Source organism: Portunus trituberculatus, chromosome 41, assembly GCF_017591435.1.
Source record: "Portunus trituberculatus isolate SZX2019 chromosome 41, ASM1759143v1, whole genome shotgun sequence".
NCBI classification, from domain to species: domain Eukaryota; kingdom Metazoa; phylum Arthropoda; class Malacostraca; order Decapoda; family Portunidae; genus Portunus; species Portunus trituberculatus.
Window position 1 is genome coordinate 37,170,817 of NC_059295.1, and position 19,823 is coordinate 37,190,639.

At 36.5% G+C, this 19,823-nt stretch overlaps 1 protein-coding gene across 2 annotated transcripts in view; it reads right to left on the reverse strand.

The window, feature by feature from the left end:
• LOC123517127 overlaps nucleotides 1-19,823 on the reverse strand; it is a 48,588-nt gene continuing 28,765 nt past the window's right edge. Inside the window, exons 7-10 of one of the 2 annotated variants that reach the window (XM_045277056.1) lie at nucleotides 18,768-18,923; nucleotides 17,712-17,820; nucleotides 14,930-15,101; nucleotides 1-679 (exon numbers count right to left, since the gene is read on the reverse strand). In XM_045277056.1, the coding sequence (XP_045132991.1) occupies nucleotides 659-679; nucleotides 14,930-15,101; nucleotides 17,712-17,820; nucleotides 18,768-18,923 (458 nt within the window). In that variant the 3' untranslated portion in view covers nucleotides 1-658. Of the gene's footprint in view, nucleotides 680-14,389; nucleotides 15,102-17,711; nucleotides 17,821-18,767; nucleotides 18,924-19,823 lie in introns of those variants that run through there. The other variant, XM_045277055.1, reaches the window with a different exon arrangement.

Genomic DNA, 19,823 nt, shown 5'->3' on the forward strand with positions numbered 1-19,823 from the left:
TGCAACTGTGTTCCTTTTGATGGAGTCTTTCATTTATTATGGAAATTTTTATACTACATTTTGTTTTTTATTGAGGATTTTTTTTTATATTGCTTTTAAGGTTTCCTGGAAACAATAAATTTTTCCTACAATTTCTTCAGTTTCCATAGTGCACACTTTCCATAAAGAATCTTATACTGGAACTAATCATGTTAATTATCATGTACCCTACTACGTACATATAATGGTGTTATGTGTGTGTAATTTCACCACGGTTGCCTGCTGGTCACCCAGCCAGCCTTTACCCGTACATGTGTGTCAGCATAAAGAAAAAATACTTGTCATCATTGTAATAATAATGGATATGTTACAATATGATATGCCCATTCCTCACCACAGATCATAGTTCTAATATATATATATATATATATATATATATATATATATATATATATATATATATATATATATATATATATATATATATATATATAAAGGATTTCATGCCTATGAAAAATTATATATATAAGCTGTAGACAATACTATTATCACACTCCAATCACAAGACTGGTAATAATAACACAAATTGGAACATTTTATTTTCTTTCAACATAACTGCCAGATTACTAGTTGCTTTAGTAGCAAGAAACTATGCTTTGTCTCACATTTAGGCAAGAATTTAGTCTTCTTCCTCAAGGATCTGAAAAGATAAACTTATAGTTATCCTCTATAAACTCGTAATCTTATTTTCAGTTATTTGTTTTTTAGATTATTACAGAGCAACTGCAATTTGAACTGTTAATGAGGTCATACATATTAAACATGGTCCTAGACTAAAATAAATTTATGTGAAAAGTAGCATGGCAAACACTTCTCAAACATGAATTTCCCTAAACAGCAATTTCTGGATAAAAGTTCCAGCTGCATTAAAAGAAACTTTATATTCCTTCCTGTGCAATAAACACTATAAATCATATTCTTTGTTGTTTTTGGAAAAATTCATAGTTATGCAAGTATTATGAAAAAAAAAAAAAAAAAAATAATGCATACATATGTAGGGTGCCTAGAGAGGAAATGAAAGACCAGGCATTTTAAGTGGAAAACATTCTACATTTAAAATGCATTGAATGTCATTATTAAGAAGTTGGAGAACATTTATTCAAATATGAACATGCCTCAGTGGCAAGCAGCTACACAGTCCTGCCTTGCAGTATCTTGGTTATTGTTACTGCCATATGAAGTTCAAGTTATTAATTGCCACAAAGTTACACTGAATCTACTCTTATTTTTTGTGAAAATCATGATGTGAAATAAAGTAACACCCTCAAGAAGGCAACATGCACCGTGCAACTATAGGAGGAGGTAGTAGACACCTACCGAAACAATAACTTACTTCCAGAGAGATCTAATAGCACTAGTTCAGGGGGTGCTGTGAACCTTCCATTAAAGCTAGTTGTGATCTCGCTGAATGTTTCCCTTTGTGTCTCACAACTCAAGGGGGCAGTCACAGCCTACCCTCTAAAGACAACTCTCCTTCTTCACACAAAACTACATGCACTTATCACACATACACCCTTCACTTCAAATCAAAATTTAAAAGAAAAATGGGACCCGATAATATTAATGCCTCGGAGTCCTCCTCTGGGGATGGGACCAAAAATGTCCTGTTAAAGACCCCAAATGCCTTGACACCTCCCTCAACTTTTTCTACATTAACTTCTGCAACATTCGTGGTCTTAGATCTAATTTTCAATCTGTGGAACACCACCTCTCCTCTACTAAACCTCATCTTCTTTTCCTCACCGAAACACAGCTGTCTGAGGCAACTGACAGTAGCCCCTTCTCTGTCCCCTCCTACTTTCTCTATCCTCATTTTTATTCCAAAGCTGGATGTTGTGTCTATGTGCACAACGATTTAACTTGCTCTCGTGCCCACGCTCTTGAGTCTTCTGAATTTTCCACCATCTAGCTACAACTTAACAGTCACTCTCAAACTAAATTAATCTGTGCTGTTTATCACTCCCCTAACTCTTCTGACTATAGTAATTTCTTCGACTACTTAACTTCTAAAGTGGAGCAGATTCTGTCCTTCTACCCTTTCGCTGAGATTTCCATCCTTGGAGATTTCAATGTTCACCACCAGCTTTGGCTTTCCTCTCCCTTCACTGACCATCCTGGTGAACTAGCCTTCAACTTTGCTATCCTCCATGACCTAGAGCAACTGGTGCAACACCCTACTCATATTCCTGACACGCCCAACATTCTTGATCTCTTCCTCACTTCTAACCCTTCTGCTTATGCTGTCACCCTTTCATCTCCGTTGGGCTCCTCCGATCACAATCTCATTTCTGTATCTTGTCCTATTTTTCCAATCCCTCCGCAGGATCCCCCAAAGCGAAGGTGCCTCTTGGGTTTTGCCTCTGCCAGTTGGGGGAACCTGAGGAGGTATTATGCTGATTTTCCGTGGAATGATTATTGCTTCCGTGTCAGAGACCCATCTCTTTGTGCTGAACGCATAACAGAGGTGTTAGTGTCTGGCATGGAGGCGTACATTCCTCATTCTTTTTCTCAACCTAAACCTTCTAAACCTTGGTTTAACTCAGCCTGTTCTCGTGTTATACATGATAGAGAGGTTGCCCACAAAAGGTACTTGAGCCTTCCATCTCCTGAATCTCATGCACTTTATATCTCTGCCCGGAATCATGCCAAGTCTGTTCTTCAACTTGCCAAACACTTTCATAAATAGAAAATGTCAAAATCTTTCAAACTCAAACTCCCCTTGAGACTTCTGGCATCTAGCCAAAAACATCTCAAATAACTTCACTTCTTCATCTTTCCCTCCTTTATTTCATCCTGATGGCACCACTGCCATCTCTTCTGTCTCTAAAGCTGAACTCTTTTGTCAAACCTTTGCTCACAACTCCACCTTGGACGATTCTGGGCTTGTCCTTCCCTCTTCTCCTCCCTCTGACTATTTCATGTCTACAATTAAAATTCTTCGTAATGATGTTTTCCATGCCCTTGCTGGCCTAAACCCTCGGAAGGCTTAGAGACCTGATGGGGTCCCTCCTATTGTTCTCCACAACTGTGCTTCCGTGCTTGCACCTTGCCTGGCCAAACTCTTCAAACTTTGTCTATCGACTTCTACCTTTCCTTCCTGCTGGAAGTTTGCCAACATTCAGCCTGTTCCTAAAAAGGGTGACCATTCTAACCCCTCAAACTACCATCCTATAGCTTTAATCTCTTGTTTGTCTAAAGTTTTTGAATATATCCTGAATAGGAAGATTCTCAAACATGTCACTTCACAATCTTCTGTCTGATCGCCAGTATGGCTTCCATCAAGGTCGCTCTACTGGTGATCTTCTGGCTTTCCTTACTGAGTCTTGGTCATTCTCTTTTAGAGATTTCGATGAAACTTTTGCTGTAGCGTTAGACATATCAAAAGTTTTGATAGAGTCTGGCATAAAGCTTTGATTTCAAAACTGTCCTCCTACGGCTTCTATCCTTCTCTCTGCAACTTTATCTCAAGTTTCCTTTCCGACCGCTCTATTGCTGCTGTGGTAGACGGCTACTATTCTTCTCCTAAATCTATTAATAGTGGTGTTCCTCAGGGTTCTGTCCTGTCACCCACTCTCTTTCTATTATTCATTAATGACCTTCTTAACCCTTATGTTCCGGTGATTAACCCCTTCCTCGGCAGAAATGAGTATTCTCATTTTCATTAAATGTTCCGTTTTCAGTCATCGACGAGTATACTTGTCTAAAATTTGATCTTCAAAACCAGCTACAGACGTATATATTCGTTTTCACTAAATGTTCCATTTTCAGTCGTCAACGAGTAAACTCGTCTAAAACTTGACCTTCGAAAACCAGCTACAGACATATATACTCGTCGATTCTGAGCCTTTCTAAGCCATTCTATGTGTGAAACGAGTATTCTCGTCAAATCATACGCCTGGCAGAGGCGACAGGGTGGAGCGGTGGGATTTCAAGGACGCTCTTACTAGACTTGCTCCGGCAACCACTGTCGTCACATGGGTGTTGTTTTCATTCACACTACCACTTTTTTTTTGTACCCTTTTCAAATAATTTACACCCCAAATGTCTAGTTCTGAGGAAGATAGCGAATATGAACCTTCCCTCAGAAGCTTGAATACTTCTGATGACATTGCCAGTTCATCAGACAATGAATATTTCTCGACAAGTGAGGAGGAGGAGGAGGAGGGAGGTGAGGGGAGAGCTTGGAGTTTATAGGAAGACGAGTTAACTTGTATATGTCTACAAAGGTATTTTCAAAATAAAAAGTTAACCACAAAAATGAGGAAAAACAGTAATTACAAGCTGTTTTCATAATCACCATGAAAAATACTATATAGAACCAAAATAAAAAAAATTAGTCTGAAAAAAATGTTTTTAACAAAAAAATTGTTGGGAAGGGGTTAAACTATTTTCCAATATCCCATGATGGGTAAAAATGGTAAACCTAGAAATTGTCAGAAGACTGTTTGAATACTAATAACTATTTTCTCTTTGTTATTCTGAATACAATGATGTACTTTCTAGCTCAATGTGACCTCTGAAAGTTTAGTTATTGCCTTATCAAGGATTCCTCCTCCGCCCGCTATGTGATCTGTCAAGCAGAAATAGCTCAGTGAGCGATGACACCGCGCAAACACACACACACACACACTCTCTCTCTCTCATCTTGGAAGAGAAGTTGTACACTTCCAATGAGAGAGAGAGAGAGAGAGAGAGAGAGAGAGAGAGAGAGAGAGAGAGAGAGAGAGAGAGAGAGAGAGAGAGAGAGAGTATTCTTTCACCCCTTTTCATATCAAGTTTCAAGCAAATAACATGTAGGTATCATCTCTCTCTCTCTCTCTCTCTCACACACACGCCCCCTTGATCGTCTTCCCAGAACATGAGAGGCATGCCAGCGTCTCCGTGAGCCACTCTGGGTTCTCAATACGATGTTTGGAGTGTATTCTCCATCACCACTATCTCTGTCTTCTCTCTGTTCTGAGAAAACAGGTGGATCCTCTGAATCATTTTCCGAGTCTTCACTACTGCTGTCTTCGCTTTCTTCAGTTTCTTCCTCATAATCACTATCACTGTAGTCAGGCTCAGAAGCACTGCTAAATAAAAATTATCTGTCTTGTTCCATAGTGAGTTATGAACTGAGACGTCCCTTTGCTCTTTATCAGGGTGCTTTCGACACGGCGGGTTGCTGGGGTTGCCAAGTGTCACCCTCAGAATGGGAGAATAGCTTCGTTACCCCTAAATATACAGACCTAGTGGCAACACTACGGGTGGAAAAAGAAGCCAGATACTTCCCCTCGCCATCTGACTCGAGAAACCACGCGTGGAGCTCAAACATGAGGCGCAAAAATTCTTGATTACGGGAACGATCGCCGTCGCTACGGACGCACTGATGCAATCGTTCATATACGATCGCCAGAACATAAGAGTTAACCAAACTTCTTACCCTATCCACTCCTACGCTGATGATACCACCCTACATCTTTCCACGTTCTTTCAGACGCCCAACCCTTCAGGAAGTAAACAGATCACGCGGGGACGCCACGGAACGCCTGACTTCCGATCTTTCTAAGATTTCAGATTGGGGCAGAGAAAATCTAGTAGTTTTCAATGACTCAAAAACTCAATTCCTCCATCTATCAACTCGACACAACCTTCCAGACAACTATCCCCTCATCTTCAATGACACTCAACTATCTCCCTCTTCCATAATGAATATTCTTGGTCTGTCCTTTGCTCATAATCTTAACTGGAAACTTCACATCTCATCTTGCTAAAACAGCTCTTATGAAGTTAGGAGTTCTGAGGCGTCTCCGCCAGTTTTTCTCGCCCCTCCAACTGCTTACTCTGTATAAGGGCCTTATCCGTCCCTGCATGGAGTACTCTTTGCATGTTTGGGGGGGTTCCAGTCACATAGTTTTGCTTGATAGGGTGGAATCGAAAGCTCTTTGTCTCATCAACTCCCCTCCTCTCACTAACTGTCTTCAGCCTCTCCCACCGCCGAAATGTTGCATCCCTTTCTATCTTTTATCGCTATTTTCATAGTAACTGTTCTACTGATCTTGCTAACTGCATGTCTCCCCTTCTCCTGCGGCCTCACTGCACAAGGCTTTCTTCTTCCTCTCATCCCTATTTTGTCCAACTCTCTAATGCAAGAGTTAACCAGTACTCTCAATCATTCATCCGTTTCACTGGTAAACTACGGAAATCCTTCCCTGCATCTGTATTTCCGAATTCCTACAACTTGTCTTCTTTTAAGAGGGAGGTATCGAGGCATTTGCTCCCCTAATTTTGGCTGCCGGTTTTGGCACTTTTTACACTTTTTAGAAAGCCAGCACTCAAGTGGGCCTTTTTTTTACTTTTTTTTTTTTTGTCCTTGGCTGGCCCTCTTCCCTACGTATATATAAAAAAAAAAAAAACTTTGTCCCTCTTTGTTGATTCTTAGCATGTTCATATTTAAATGTCTTATAACTTCTTACACATGGCATGAAAACATTTCATCACACAATATTTCCAACTTAGAATGACAATGTTTCATTTTATGTGACCTCTCAAGGGACACTGTGTGTGTGTGTGTGTGTGTGTGTGTGTGTGTGTGTGTGTGTGTGTGTGTGTGTGTGTGTGTGTGTGTCACAAGAAATGAGAAATGGTCAAACACCACACCATTAAGAGTAAAATAGGAGAGGGAATAAAGAATTAGATATGTATAAAAATATCTATTTTATGTTATAACAGCAAATGAAAACACAGAACTAAAATATACAAATCAGGGAACAAAATCACACTTTGAAATTGCAGAATCAGTTTTCTGCAGAAGTGATACAGCTATGACCAATTATCATATATTTCAGCAGATAAGATGACTTTCAGATGAGACAACCCCAAAATTTCAGTCTGAATTCAATAGTTTAAATGATATCAGTGTATAAGATGTAAGCAAAACTACCAAATCGTCTGTGGTGAAGTTTGGATCTGTGAGTACCAAACAACTGAGACAGTGATGTATATACCAAAACAATGAATACAATACCTTGAATGTATTACCAAGAATCTTCAAGCACAAAACTTAACCTACATATAAGGTTCCCACCAGATATTTTTGTACATCATCAAGAAAACGGAAGGATGGACGGAAATGATGAAAAATACTGTGTGGTACGATCAGTTTTTTTTCTTACCATAAGCAAACCCTTGCTTTGTGTCACCTGTAAGTTGGACAGTCAGCCATAATCTTCTGATAATATATATATATATATATATATATATATATATATATATATATATATATATATATATATATATATATATATATATATATATATATATATATATATATATATATATATCATGCTTCTTTTGATCATATACACTGACATTCTCCAAGTGTTTCTCAGTATATAAGCTTCATCCCTCTACATCAACATTGCAAGCTTGAAAGATTCATATTCTCCCCAGTTTGCTTTACATTGCCACTTCACTTGGGGGATCCATGCCTTGAAAAACTTTATATAGCTCCTTTTTCAGCTTTGGGAAAAACTGGGGAAAATTTTCACAGCCTTCTGCTTTACCCATGCATATACAATGCCAGCAAATTTCCATGTTAGTATCTAGTTTCCTAAAAGTCATAATATAAGGCTGTTGTTTATATACAATGGTATTTTGCAAAAAAAATTAAGGCCATTGTTTTTCTATCTAGTGTGTCCTAAGACAACCCTCTTTTTCGTGTTTTTTTTTAAGATGACTCAAGTATTATCTTTCATGCCGAAGCATACGATATGTTCATATTAGCAACTTTTCCTATTTTCTTGTATTCTATCCATTTCTTTGCTAACATCCATCTATATATCTATAAAAATATTTATATATATTGTTTCATGAGACACAACTCCTAAATACCAAGTGATCCAAATATAAGGAACATGTTTGCCCACTACTATTCCTTCAAGCATGATCCACTTATGACAAAGGAAAGAGTAAATAAGAAATGTACATAAGTCTATGTATAACTCTGTGTGTGTATTTACCTATTTGTGTATTACAGGGCCCGAGCTAAGCTCTCTGTGTCCTGTCTCCTTGTCTAATCCTGTCATATCTCTCTTTCATCTAATTGACACACACTGCGTCAACGACGTCACTGCTCAGTTTATTCCACTTATCAATACTACGATGCGGGAAACTGTACTTTCTCACGTCATTTAGACAGATGTCTTTTATTAGTTTTTTTCTATGTCCTCGGAGATGATTACTTGTGGTCACCTTTATCAATTCTCTGTCCAATATGTCAATCTTGTTCACCAATTTATACATAGTTATCATGTCACCCCTTGTTCTTCTCTCTTCTAATGTGGTCAGCCCCAGCTTCCTCAGTCTTTCCTCATAGTCTAACTCCTGAGTCCTGGTACCATCCTTGTTGCCAGCCTCTGTACCCTTTCCACCTTCTTCACATTTTTCTTCATGTGTGGTGACCAGACAAGCTGCATATTCTAACTGGGGTCTTATTAAGTGCATAGTATCTTCTTCATCATTCCTTCATCTAGGTAGTGGAATGCAAGACCAATATTTCGAAGCATGTTATATGTTTTCCAAAATATCTTGTTTATGTGTTTCTCCGGTGACAGAGTGTTTTGCACGGTTACTCCTAAGTCTTTCTCCTCATTGGTCTCTTGAATTTTCTCAATCCTTGTTTGGTCTGTATCTACTTCTTCCCATTTTCATAACATGGCTCTTGTTTATATTAAATTCCATCTGCCACTCTTTACTCCACTCATATATTTTATCAAGATCTTCCTGTAACTTGTTACAATCTTCCACATTCTTTACTCTCCTCATAATTTTAGTATCGTCCGCAAACATGTTCATGTAACTGTCAATTCCTACTGGCATATCATTAACATAAATAAAAAACATGATGGGACCAAGCACTGACCCTTGTGGAACTCCACTGGTTACCTTTTTCCACTCTGACTTCTTTCCTCTCACCACTGTTCTCATTTCTCTTCCCACTAAGTAATTTTCCATCCATTTTGCTAGTTTATCATTTACTCCTCCAATCTTCTTTAGTTTCCACATCAGTCTATTGTGTGGCACTTTATCAAAGGCCTTTCTCAAGTCCAGGTAGATAGCATCCACCCATCCCTCTCTATGTTGTAGTATGTCAGTCACTCTTGAATAAAAACATAATAAATTGGATACGCACGATCTTCCTTTTCTGAAACCAAACTGCCTTTCACTCAGAATGTTTTCACTTTCTAGATACTCACTCCACTTAGCTTTAATTACTTCTTCACATACCTTGCACAATATACTAGTCAACGATACTGGTCTATAATTTAACGGTTCCATTCTACTACCATTCTTATATATAGGCACAATGTCAGCTCTTTTCCACTCTTTTGGGACTAATCCTGTTCGTATGGAGGTATCCACAATATCAAATATGGGGTTCAACAATTGATCCTTACATTCTTTTAGCAACCTCCCAGATATGCCATCAGGCCCCATTGATTTATTAATATCCAGATTGCTTATAATTTTCCTTACGTCTTCCTTAGTAACCATGATGTCCTGCATTTGCTTTATTTCCGTAGGCCTTCCTCCCATAAAATGCTCCTCCTTTGTAAACACTTTGCAAAAGTTGTTATTCAAAATTTTAGCTATATCTCTAGCATCCTCATATACTTCTTCCCCATTTTTTTACCTTTTCTATTGCCTCCCTTATATTTAGTTTTCCATTTATGAATTTGTAAAACATTTTAGGGTCACTATCACAGTTTTCCACCACTCTCTGTTCATATTCCTTTTGTGCTGTTCTCCTTACTTCAACATATCTATTCCTTGCTGTTTTGTAGACTTCTCTTGATAATACATCACTGTTTTTCTTAAGTTTCTTCCATGCCTTTTCTTTGTTCTTTTTGCTTCTTCACAATTTCTATTAAACCACTGTTTATTATTTAAAGTCCTCTTTCTGTGATATGGCACAAACTTTTCACAGCAGAGTTATATAAATCCATAAATTTATCATATTTCAATTGCATATCCCTTCCTGGTATACCACGGACCAGTCAATTTCATTAAAGAACTCTCTTATATGGTTATAATTTGCCCTACATAATTTAATTTTTCCTCCTTGTACTCCACAATCTTATTCCATGCTTAATTCTGTATCCAGCTCAAAGCTTAGGACATCATGATCGCTTTTCCCCAAGGGACATTCATGTTCAATTTCCTCTTTTAGAGATGCCCTGGTAAATACCAAATCCAACCTTGCTGCAACATCTTGTCCCCTGCACCTTGTTGGTGATCTCACCCACTGTGTCATCAAGTTATTTGTTGCTACCTTTAACAATTCCTCTGCCCACTCACCACCATTCACCACTTCGTAGTCTTCCCACACTATTTCTTTACAATTAAAGTCCCCAACTATCATCACTCTATCCTTTCTGATGAGTTCTTGCTTCATTCTGTCTAGAGTATTTCTCATCACCACTTGATGCTGTTCATAATTCCAAGCACTGGTTCTGGGTGGTATGTATACTGTTATAATATTAATGTCCCTCTTACCATACTTATCACTTCCTCATTTCCCTTACTAAAGTTCACCTCCTTCACTATCAGATCTTTTTTAGTAAAAACCATTATACCACCACCTCCTTTATTCTTTCTATCATTTCTCCATACTTTGTAGTGTTTTACATCAAACCAATCTACCTTTTTTTTGGGCCTTAACTTTGTTTCCACCACACACATTATGTCCGGTTCACTGTTTCTTAGGTAATCCATACATTCTAGCCTTTTAGACAGAAATCCATCTATATTCGTGTATGTCACTTGAATTCCATTCCTAATCTCTTTCTTCCATGTTTCAGTCTGTGTACTGTCTATTCCGTCTGTTTTATCCACCACTTCTTTAGCCTCCCATTTCTCATCCTCCAAAAAACTTGGTCTTTTCCTCCTCTGTTCTTTCCTCATTCTTCTCTCACTTCAGTTACAAGCTCTCTCATTTTCATTCTTTCATCCTGTGACATATTTCTTCTTATGTAAATTGTTTTGGTTTCCTCAGAGTCTTTAAGTTTCCAAGGCCCTCCTCAACAAGGCCTCAGCTGCCACCTGAGACTTTAATTTCAATTTTAATGGTCTATTCTTGCCTTCTTCAAAAGCTCCTAATCTCACACTTTCTTCTACCTCAGCATATAGGCATTCTTCCTCCTCGGAGATCTTATTCAGTAAAGACTTAATCCTGTCATTTTCCTTATCCCTCCTATCTTGCCAGTTCCTGTTAGTTTCCTCTCAAACCTGTTATGATCACACATTTTTCTTTTCAGCAATATCTCTCACCACATACTCATTTTCCTTTAGTGCCTTTACCATTTCACTCTGTGTAATCACTTTATTTTCTTCTTCCTTTTCATTACCTCTTTGAAGGACTTCTGTACTTCTTCGTTTTCAGGTTTCACTTCCTTCATTTTAGCATCAATTAGGTTGAGGCACTCCTCCTTCCCTAAGTCACCTTAGGATATTTTCTTTTCCATTTCAAGTAGTTTAGCCTTCATTTCGTCACATTGTTTCCTTAGATGCTGATTTTCTTTTTCCATTTCCACTTTCTCTTTCAGTAATTCCTTGTTCTCCTTCGTTAACATGTAGATTTCTTTTTATAAGGTATCATTCTCCGCTATAACCCTAACTTCTCTTCTATAGATCTAATATTTAGAAACTTACTCTCTAATGTCTGAATTCTTGAGTCCATGTCTAATTTGTTTAGTCCACTTGGAGTGGTCACAAATCCTTCGAAATCTCTCGCGTTTCTAGGGGTGGACGTCATGTTACCGCCAGCTGTTTCGGCCAAAACAAAACAAAACACCACCGACACTCTCTGGTTAGGGACTACTCCACATTTTAACTTGAAAATGGCCCACTTTCTGCACTTTTCGAGAGCAGGACACTGACAGGACACTAACTATACCCAACAGAGATACCCGGGCCCTGCAAACACCATAGGCAGTTTCTCCTTCTCCCCCATCCTCAGCCGAAGATGAGCCATTTTCAGGACTTCCTCTCTCGGCGGTGGCGGTGGTGTGTGTGCGTATTTACCTAGTTGTAGTTAGTTTTACCTAGTTGTAGTTTTACAGGGCCTGGGCTTTATGCTTGTGTGGCCCCGTCTCCATATCTACAGTTATCCAATCTTACTTTAAAAGTATGCACACTCGTTGCAGACACTACTTCTTCATTTAAACTGTTCCACGTCTCAATACATCTTTGCGGGAAACTATATTTTTTAACATCTCTCAGACATCTTCCTTTTCTCAGCTTTTTACTATGCGATCTTGTGCTTCGAATGTCATATTCTTCTCTCAGGATCAGTTTCTCATTATCCACTTGGTCCATTCCGTTGATCAATTTATAAACTTGTATCAGCTCTCCTCTCTCCTTCTTTGTTCCAGGTTGGTAGATCCATAGCCTTTAGTCTCTCCTCATATGTCATCCCTTCAAATTCTGGAACCATTCTTGTAGCCATTTTTTGTAGTCTCTCCAATTTCCTTATGTGTTTCTTTTTATAAGGGGTCCACACTACTCCTGCATATTCCAATCTGGGTCTTATTATAGTACTTATCAATTTCTTCATCATTTCTTTGTCCATGTGGTGAAATGCTACTCCAATATTCCTTAGCAAATTATATGTTTCTCTAAAATTCTATCAATATGGCTTACTGGTTGATTGTTTTCTTCCATCGTCACTCCTAAGTCCTTTTCCTTTTTTACTTTCTCCAGTTCTACTCCATCTCCCATCTTATAGATTCCCACGGGTCGTCTTTCACTCTCTCCCATTTCCATGACATGGCTTTTGTTCACATTGAATTCCATTTCCCACTTTTTGCTCCATTCCCATATCTTATTTAGGTCTTCTTGCAGTATTTCACAATCCTCTTTTTGCTTTATAACTTTGCACAGTTTCATATCATCTGCAAACAGATTTATGTAGCTGTTCACTCCTTCTGGCATGTCGTTAATACAAATGAGGAAAAGTATTGGTGCCAATACTGACCCCTGTGTGTGTGTGTGTGTGTGTGTGTGTGTGTGTGTGTGTGTGTGTGTGTGTGTGTGTGTGTGTGTGTGTGTGTGTGTGTGTGTGTGTGTGTATATATATATATATATATATATATATATATCCATATATATATATATATATATATATATATGAAGTTATTGAATGAAAAAAAAAGAAAAAAATAATCAATAAATATTCCACAACTTTTCAATTTCTTCCATTTGAATTTGTACTAAATATATCATAAGGAGCTTTTCTCTGATGCCTAACATACAGCAGCGGCAGAAAGTCTCGGCATGAACACTACTCTGCTAAGAAATATTGCCATTTTGATATACACCATCAAAACATTTTTCTGATCTGGCATTAAGTCTTGGCAATCTTGGGATGAGGAGGAAAGGAGAGTGAGGACTCCAGAAACATGAGTGAGTTGTTCATAGGATATTGTTTTGAGGAGATCTGTGACTCCCATTTCATTGCAATATATATTGTCAAAAAGTATTGACTCTTTTGGACAGTGTGGCACAATGGTTGGTGTCAAGGGGTTGAAGGAACCTCCCCTGTCAGCCATAGCAATACCAGTGTTTCAGGACAACCAGTAAAACACACAGCAATAGATATGACAAACACTTGAAGATATACATAATCTCAACTCACTCATCAACTTTGTGTTCTTTTCTTTCAATTACCATGATACTATATGAAGAACCTTTTCTACTTGCCAATGTACTGCCTCACAGTGCAGAAAAAAACCAAGCACAGTATTTCCGGATAATGTTTTTCATAGCTGGGATTTCAAAGTGCTTGCTTCATGAAATGCTTTGTTCCGAGTTCTACCGATTATCTTGAAACATTGGTTTCCTGACTTATCTCCTTATCTGATTTTTCACAACAGAAGAGTATTGCTATGGCTACTAGTTTTTTTTCAGCTCCTTAATACCAACTATAGTGCCACATGACAAATGGTGGCAAAACAGAATTCCTTTATCTCTCTAGAACAATAATCAAAGGATAAGTGAATCATCACTGACTCATACCATATAGTACCTACCCTCTCCCTATTTGTTTGAAGGTTGCTAAGACTGGATTTTATCAAACTGGCAGTACTTCTCAGCAGAGTAAGGTTTGCTCCAAGACTTCCCACTACTGTGCATTAAAGAGTATAGCACATAATTATTATCATAAGACCTAAAAGCGACTCAATAAATGCTGTTACTTAAGCAAACTGTTGGACAGAATTTTTCATGTCAATATGTAAACAAAAGATCACTTAGTGTAAAATGCACACACAAGATTAATATTAATAATGTTAATGTAAAGAAGACAAAAATCTATGGGGAAAACTATGTAGTAGTTTTATTATAAAAAATTATTGAAACTAATATACTGCATTTGCCAACCCACTTTTTCAAAAACATAAGTGTAAAAACATTACTCAATGCAAGAAAGTTATTGCTTATGTAAAACTGACACGTTCAAGCCACAATAATGCAAGAATACACCAACATTTGGTTACCAGGATGTAATATGAGGTTTTATTTGCAAAACATAAAATTCATTCTTGCAAAATTTCTAAAGTAATTCTATCTTTTAGCATCAAGGTGCCCTTTCATTACTTTCACTTGATCTTTTAAATTTTCATATTTATATGATCCCTTTGTTGGAGGACCTTAATTTGAATATTTTTTTCCCCAACATGCAATCTATGTATTAGCAAAAAAACAGCTCATACTAATTATTTTTCTTCAAGATATAGGTTCACAACACAAAAATCTAAATAAGCTATGTACACAACAACTACCTGAGACTTATTTGAAAAACCTCTGACAACTCAACCTAACATCAGCGAGACATGGTTCCATAATCCCTTACCCGAGGTCTCTCCACCATGTGTGAACGACTCATCCACTTATTATCCTCCTCTGCTTCTCTGTCCTGGCCTGAGAGTGCTTGTCGCAGAGATTCCTTTAGTTGTTCACACAATGTCTTGTATTCTGTCTCTTCGCTGGCACCAAAATCAAAGTCTGCTACTTCAACAGAATATCTGAAAAAAATAAATACAAACTGGATTTTAATCATGGTCAAAATGCAATGAGCAGGTGTGATAGTTGTGTTTATTTGCTAACTGAACTTAGCATAATTCATAGTGTCTGGATTAATGGATTTTCTTGGTGTCAAGAAATTTATCAATTAAATTTTCATTACTTTTATGGGAAAAATAGCTTTGTGATCCATGCAGCATACCAGAATTACTAATAATTATATTCTGAGGAACCACTGTACAGAGTTGGCTTTTGAATAATTTTTCTACAATATTGGTTTATGAATACAATCTCTTTTCATCTCGATATATGAATATTATACAGATCAATAATACTAGTCCCCAGAAACAAATACATCAGTCTACTGCTTTCGTAAAAAAAAGACTTGAGTTATAAAATAGAGCTAGTCCCTCTTTCTGTCTTGAAAATATGAGTACTACTTTATCAATAGGATAAAAACTCATACGAAAAAATTTCTTATCTCTGCGAAGTTCAAAAAATGGTGGCCATAAAACCTATATTTTCAAAGGACTATTGTTTTAGTTACATGGGTTTTTAAAGGTCATTTGATAGTTCTATTGACAGATTAATATGATTTCTACTTTATACATAGCAAAAACACTCATATGAACCAAGCTCCTCATATCTGAGGACTATGAAAATTGTGGCAACATAATCTATATTTAAAAAAAAAACTTTTTTCAGTCACATGGGTTTTTAAGGGAGGTTTGATGGTTCTATTAACAGATTACATTGATATCTACCTTATCAAAAGCAAAAACTGTCTTATGAACAAAGGGCCTAAAAATTGTGGGCTTTGAAAAAGTGGCCCAAAAATTTGTATTTCTAAAAGATTCTTGTTCAAAAAAACATGTTTTTTTAAGGGTAGTTTTAGAGTTCCATTGAAAGATTAACATGATTTTTACCTTATCAATAACAAAAACACTCATATGAATAAATTGTATCATCTCTGTGGACTTTGAAAAATAGTGGCCACATTACATTTACTTTCAAAAGACACTTGTTTCAGTCACATGGGTTTTCAAGGGTAATTTGATGGTTGAATTGACAGAATAATATTACATCTACTGTTGACCCTCGCTAACTTGGACTAACAGGGAGAAAGGTTGGTCCGACAAACTTATCCGAATTCCTCCCCACCCTCCACACACACACACACACACACACACACACACACACACACACACACACACACACACACACACACAAAAAAAAAAAAATAAATAAATAAATAAAAAAATAAAATAAAATAAAATAAATAAATAAATAAATAAAAACAAAAAATAATAAATAAATAAAAAAATAAAAAAAAAATAATAAAAAATAAATAAATAAATAAATAAAAAAAAATAAAGATAAATGGTGCAGATTTACTTATTTAATTTTTGGGGCATTTGAAATTTTGGGATTACGATTGTCTCTCTGAAACCTTCAGACCTTAAATTACTCAATGGTGTAGTTTATTTACTGATAATCAAATACCTACCTACCAGGAAGGCATTTTTAAATGTCTCATGCAGTTGCGTCAGAGCCTGACTCACGCCCTACACAGTACGTACGTGTCCAGTTGTCAGAAATAATGTCCTTACAGTCATAAATTGATGAAGATTAGAATCAGAAACTTCAAGAAGAGAAGTCAACAAGAAACAAACAAACGTAACATTGGGAGACATGTGGACCTTGAATCCTCGCCTCCCCTCTCCCCTCCATGACACATGTTATCTCACACTCCAAGACGATCGCCTCACTGCCACCTTCTCCACCATCTCTCTACATCATAAGACTGCTATTATCTTTTCAAACACTGTTTTTTCTCACTACATGCATCATGCACAACTATACATCACATAATTCTCACAATAACACTATTACAAAAGATTATGTTGAGACACGTATAAAGCTGGAGCAGACGAGTAATAAATACTTCACTGTATCATTATCTCACTTCAACACACAAATAATGACTCAGAGAGTGTCCATTTCAGTAGTAAAACAGCAGATTGCCATGACGCTGTTGATGGCGCCTTTCCAACCCTCAGTACAAATGAATAATATTATCTAGAAGCAGGGATCTGATGCGTTATCATTCTATCATGCTCCAGGAAGTCACTATTGTATACACAATCAAGTGTGAAAATTTCATGTCAATCAGTTAAATACAAATAACAAAACAAGGATGAAACTACGAAAAATCTTTAAAAGCGAATATATTGAAAAGTAAATTTTTACACTTCAAAATTTTTCACAAAATCGGTATAAACTCTGATCCACTTTTATTTGGTATCATTACAAACTACAACAAAAATGCAATTTTTTAGTTGGAATTAGATCTTTTATAATGTCCATAGAAAAAAAAAAAAAAAAAAAAAAAAAACTCAGACTTTACTCCTGCGGTTGGAGTCCGACTTATTGCGAAATCCGAATTATCAGGGTCTGAGTTATTAAGGTTCAACAGTAAATTATGGTTAGCTCTTTATAGTAGACTGGAAAAGAATAGAACTATGTAACTAATTTATTTCTCCCTAGGGCAATAAAGAAAGACTAAATGCAATAAATTTCATTATATGAAGAATATTGTAATTTGGAAGTACCTGTTTCTGCTTTGAATGAAGTATGAAATCCCAAAAACTATAATAATGATGACCACAAGGCTGCATGATACTGGAATAATGATGTATGACAACTGAGGCTTGCGGTCCACTGGAAAACAAACAAACAAATAATTAATTTGCATAAATTACAAGACATAAATCTTATCACCCCCCAGGATATTAGATATTATATAAGTGATCTAAGATTCCATAACTTCTGTCCAAGAGTACACTCATGCCTTGATACAATGGATTTAAGAAACAGTGGACAAGATCTGGAGCAGCCAATTCAATTTATAAGTCCTCTTCCCTATGGATGGAATGGTAGCAACACTGGATACAAGTTGAAACTTCACTTTGTTTACATCAGTGTAACAACACACGTGACTCATTGCTCCATGGTTTTCACTCTTTCTTATCTGTATATGAATTATATAAATTTTCTATAACCATGCCATCTGGAGAAAAGTAGAAAAAAAGGAAGAGAGTGAATCTAACTGTAGCACAAAAAATTGAGTAGATTGAAAAGTTAGAGATTGATGCATCTGTGAACCAGGTTTGTGAAACATACAGTGTAGAAAAAATTTCACATATCTGTAAGGCAAAATCTAAACTTACTGAATATGTATACTGTGAAATGTTCAGTTGATTCAAGTAAATCTGGTTCAGTAGCAGCCAGCAAGCATTATACTGTATTTATTCCTGTTTATCATAATGTAATTCTTGACACAAGCCACTCAATGTAACCTAACATCAGAGTCAGTACTTATGAACAACTGGCTTTATTGGACTGATATTCCCCCTTTTCAGTCTGTAGATGAGTGTACTTTTGATGACATCTGACATTCATAGATCCTGACATTTGTGAATTATATTCCTAAAAATAAAATCTTCAAGAATAAGATAACTTCTTCAAAATATTCAATACATGATCTTCTATGTGACTATTCACTCAATTATACTCTTCATGTTTCTCTCACTTTTGTAGCCACTACTTTAGATTTCTATTTTGTGTTGACATTTCAATATGTTTCAGTATGACATTGCATCACTCACCATTATATATGTTGATTGTTATTGGATAAACCACTTTTGAAATATCATTAGACATTACAATGATGATACTGTGTGTTCCATTTCTCTGGAAATATGTAATAATTTTAAACTTGCAAGTATTTGTCATCAGAACATCATCTCCACACGACTCATCCCCTGAAAGAATACAAGGAGGATTAGGGTTAAGGGAAGAAGGTTTAAAAATCAGTGAAAAATATCAACACATAAGTTTTGGTTCAATTACTTGTCATAGTCTGAAAAAATAATAAATAAGTACTGGAAAGAATCTGTTACAAGAAAGTTTGTGGCAGACTGGATGTATATTATATCATACAACATACAAGCTGATTTTTTTTTTTTTTATTTGTGAAAAAAAAAGGTCACAACAAGAAACAAATACATTATGCATAATCATCATCATCTTGAAAACTTTCATATGTTTTTGCATGTTTATGTCTTATTCTCTATACAGTAGCTCATTTAACCTGCACATTGTCTTAATGCCTAGATGAATGAGATTTTTATAGGCCACTATCTTCTAACTTCTCTAAGGCATACATTTATAAACTATGTTCTAATTCCTGACTTTTCTCACTCAGTCATTTTACTTTGCTATGGTCTAATCCCTAATCCTTTTCACCCAAACACCTTGCCATCCTCTCAACATATCCACACCATCTCTTCTCACTACCAAACAAGTACACTCTAAGTACTCTTACTTCATAATCTATAACTGCGCCTCTGTTTTTCAATCTAACACACATTCATCCTCTTCTACTTTTTGCTATATTCAAGGAATAGAGTCCACAGATCCCCATATTACAATTGGGATGCTCGCTGTGGCCTGAGAAAAAAACTGCCAGAATCTCCAACTGACTTAATTTTACTAGTAAAAGGTGATCAACTGAAAAGAAAATTGTCATGTGTGTTACCTAACCAACTAACAAAACATTATGAATGTTTTTTTTGCCACATTCATCAAGCAGAGAGCAAATGTGGCCAAATGAGTTAATACTATGAACATATCATGGGTTTGGCATGCATCATAATTTTTTT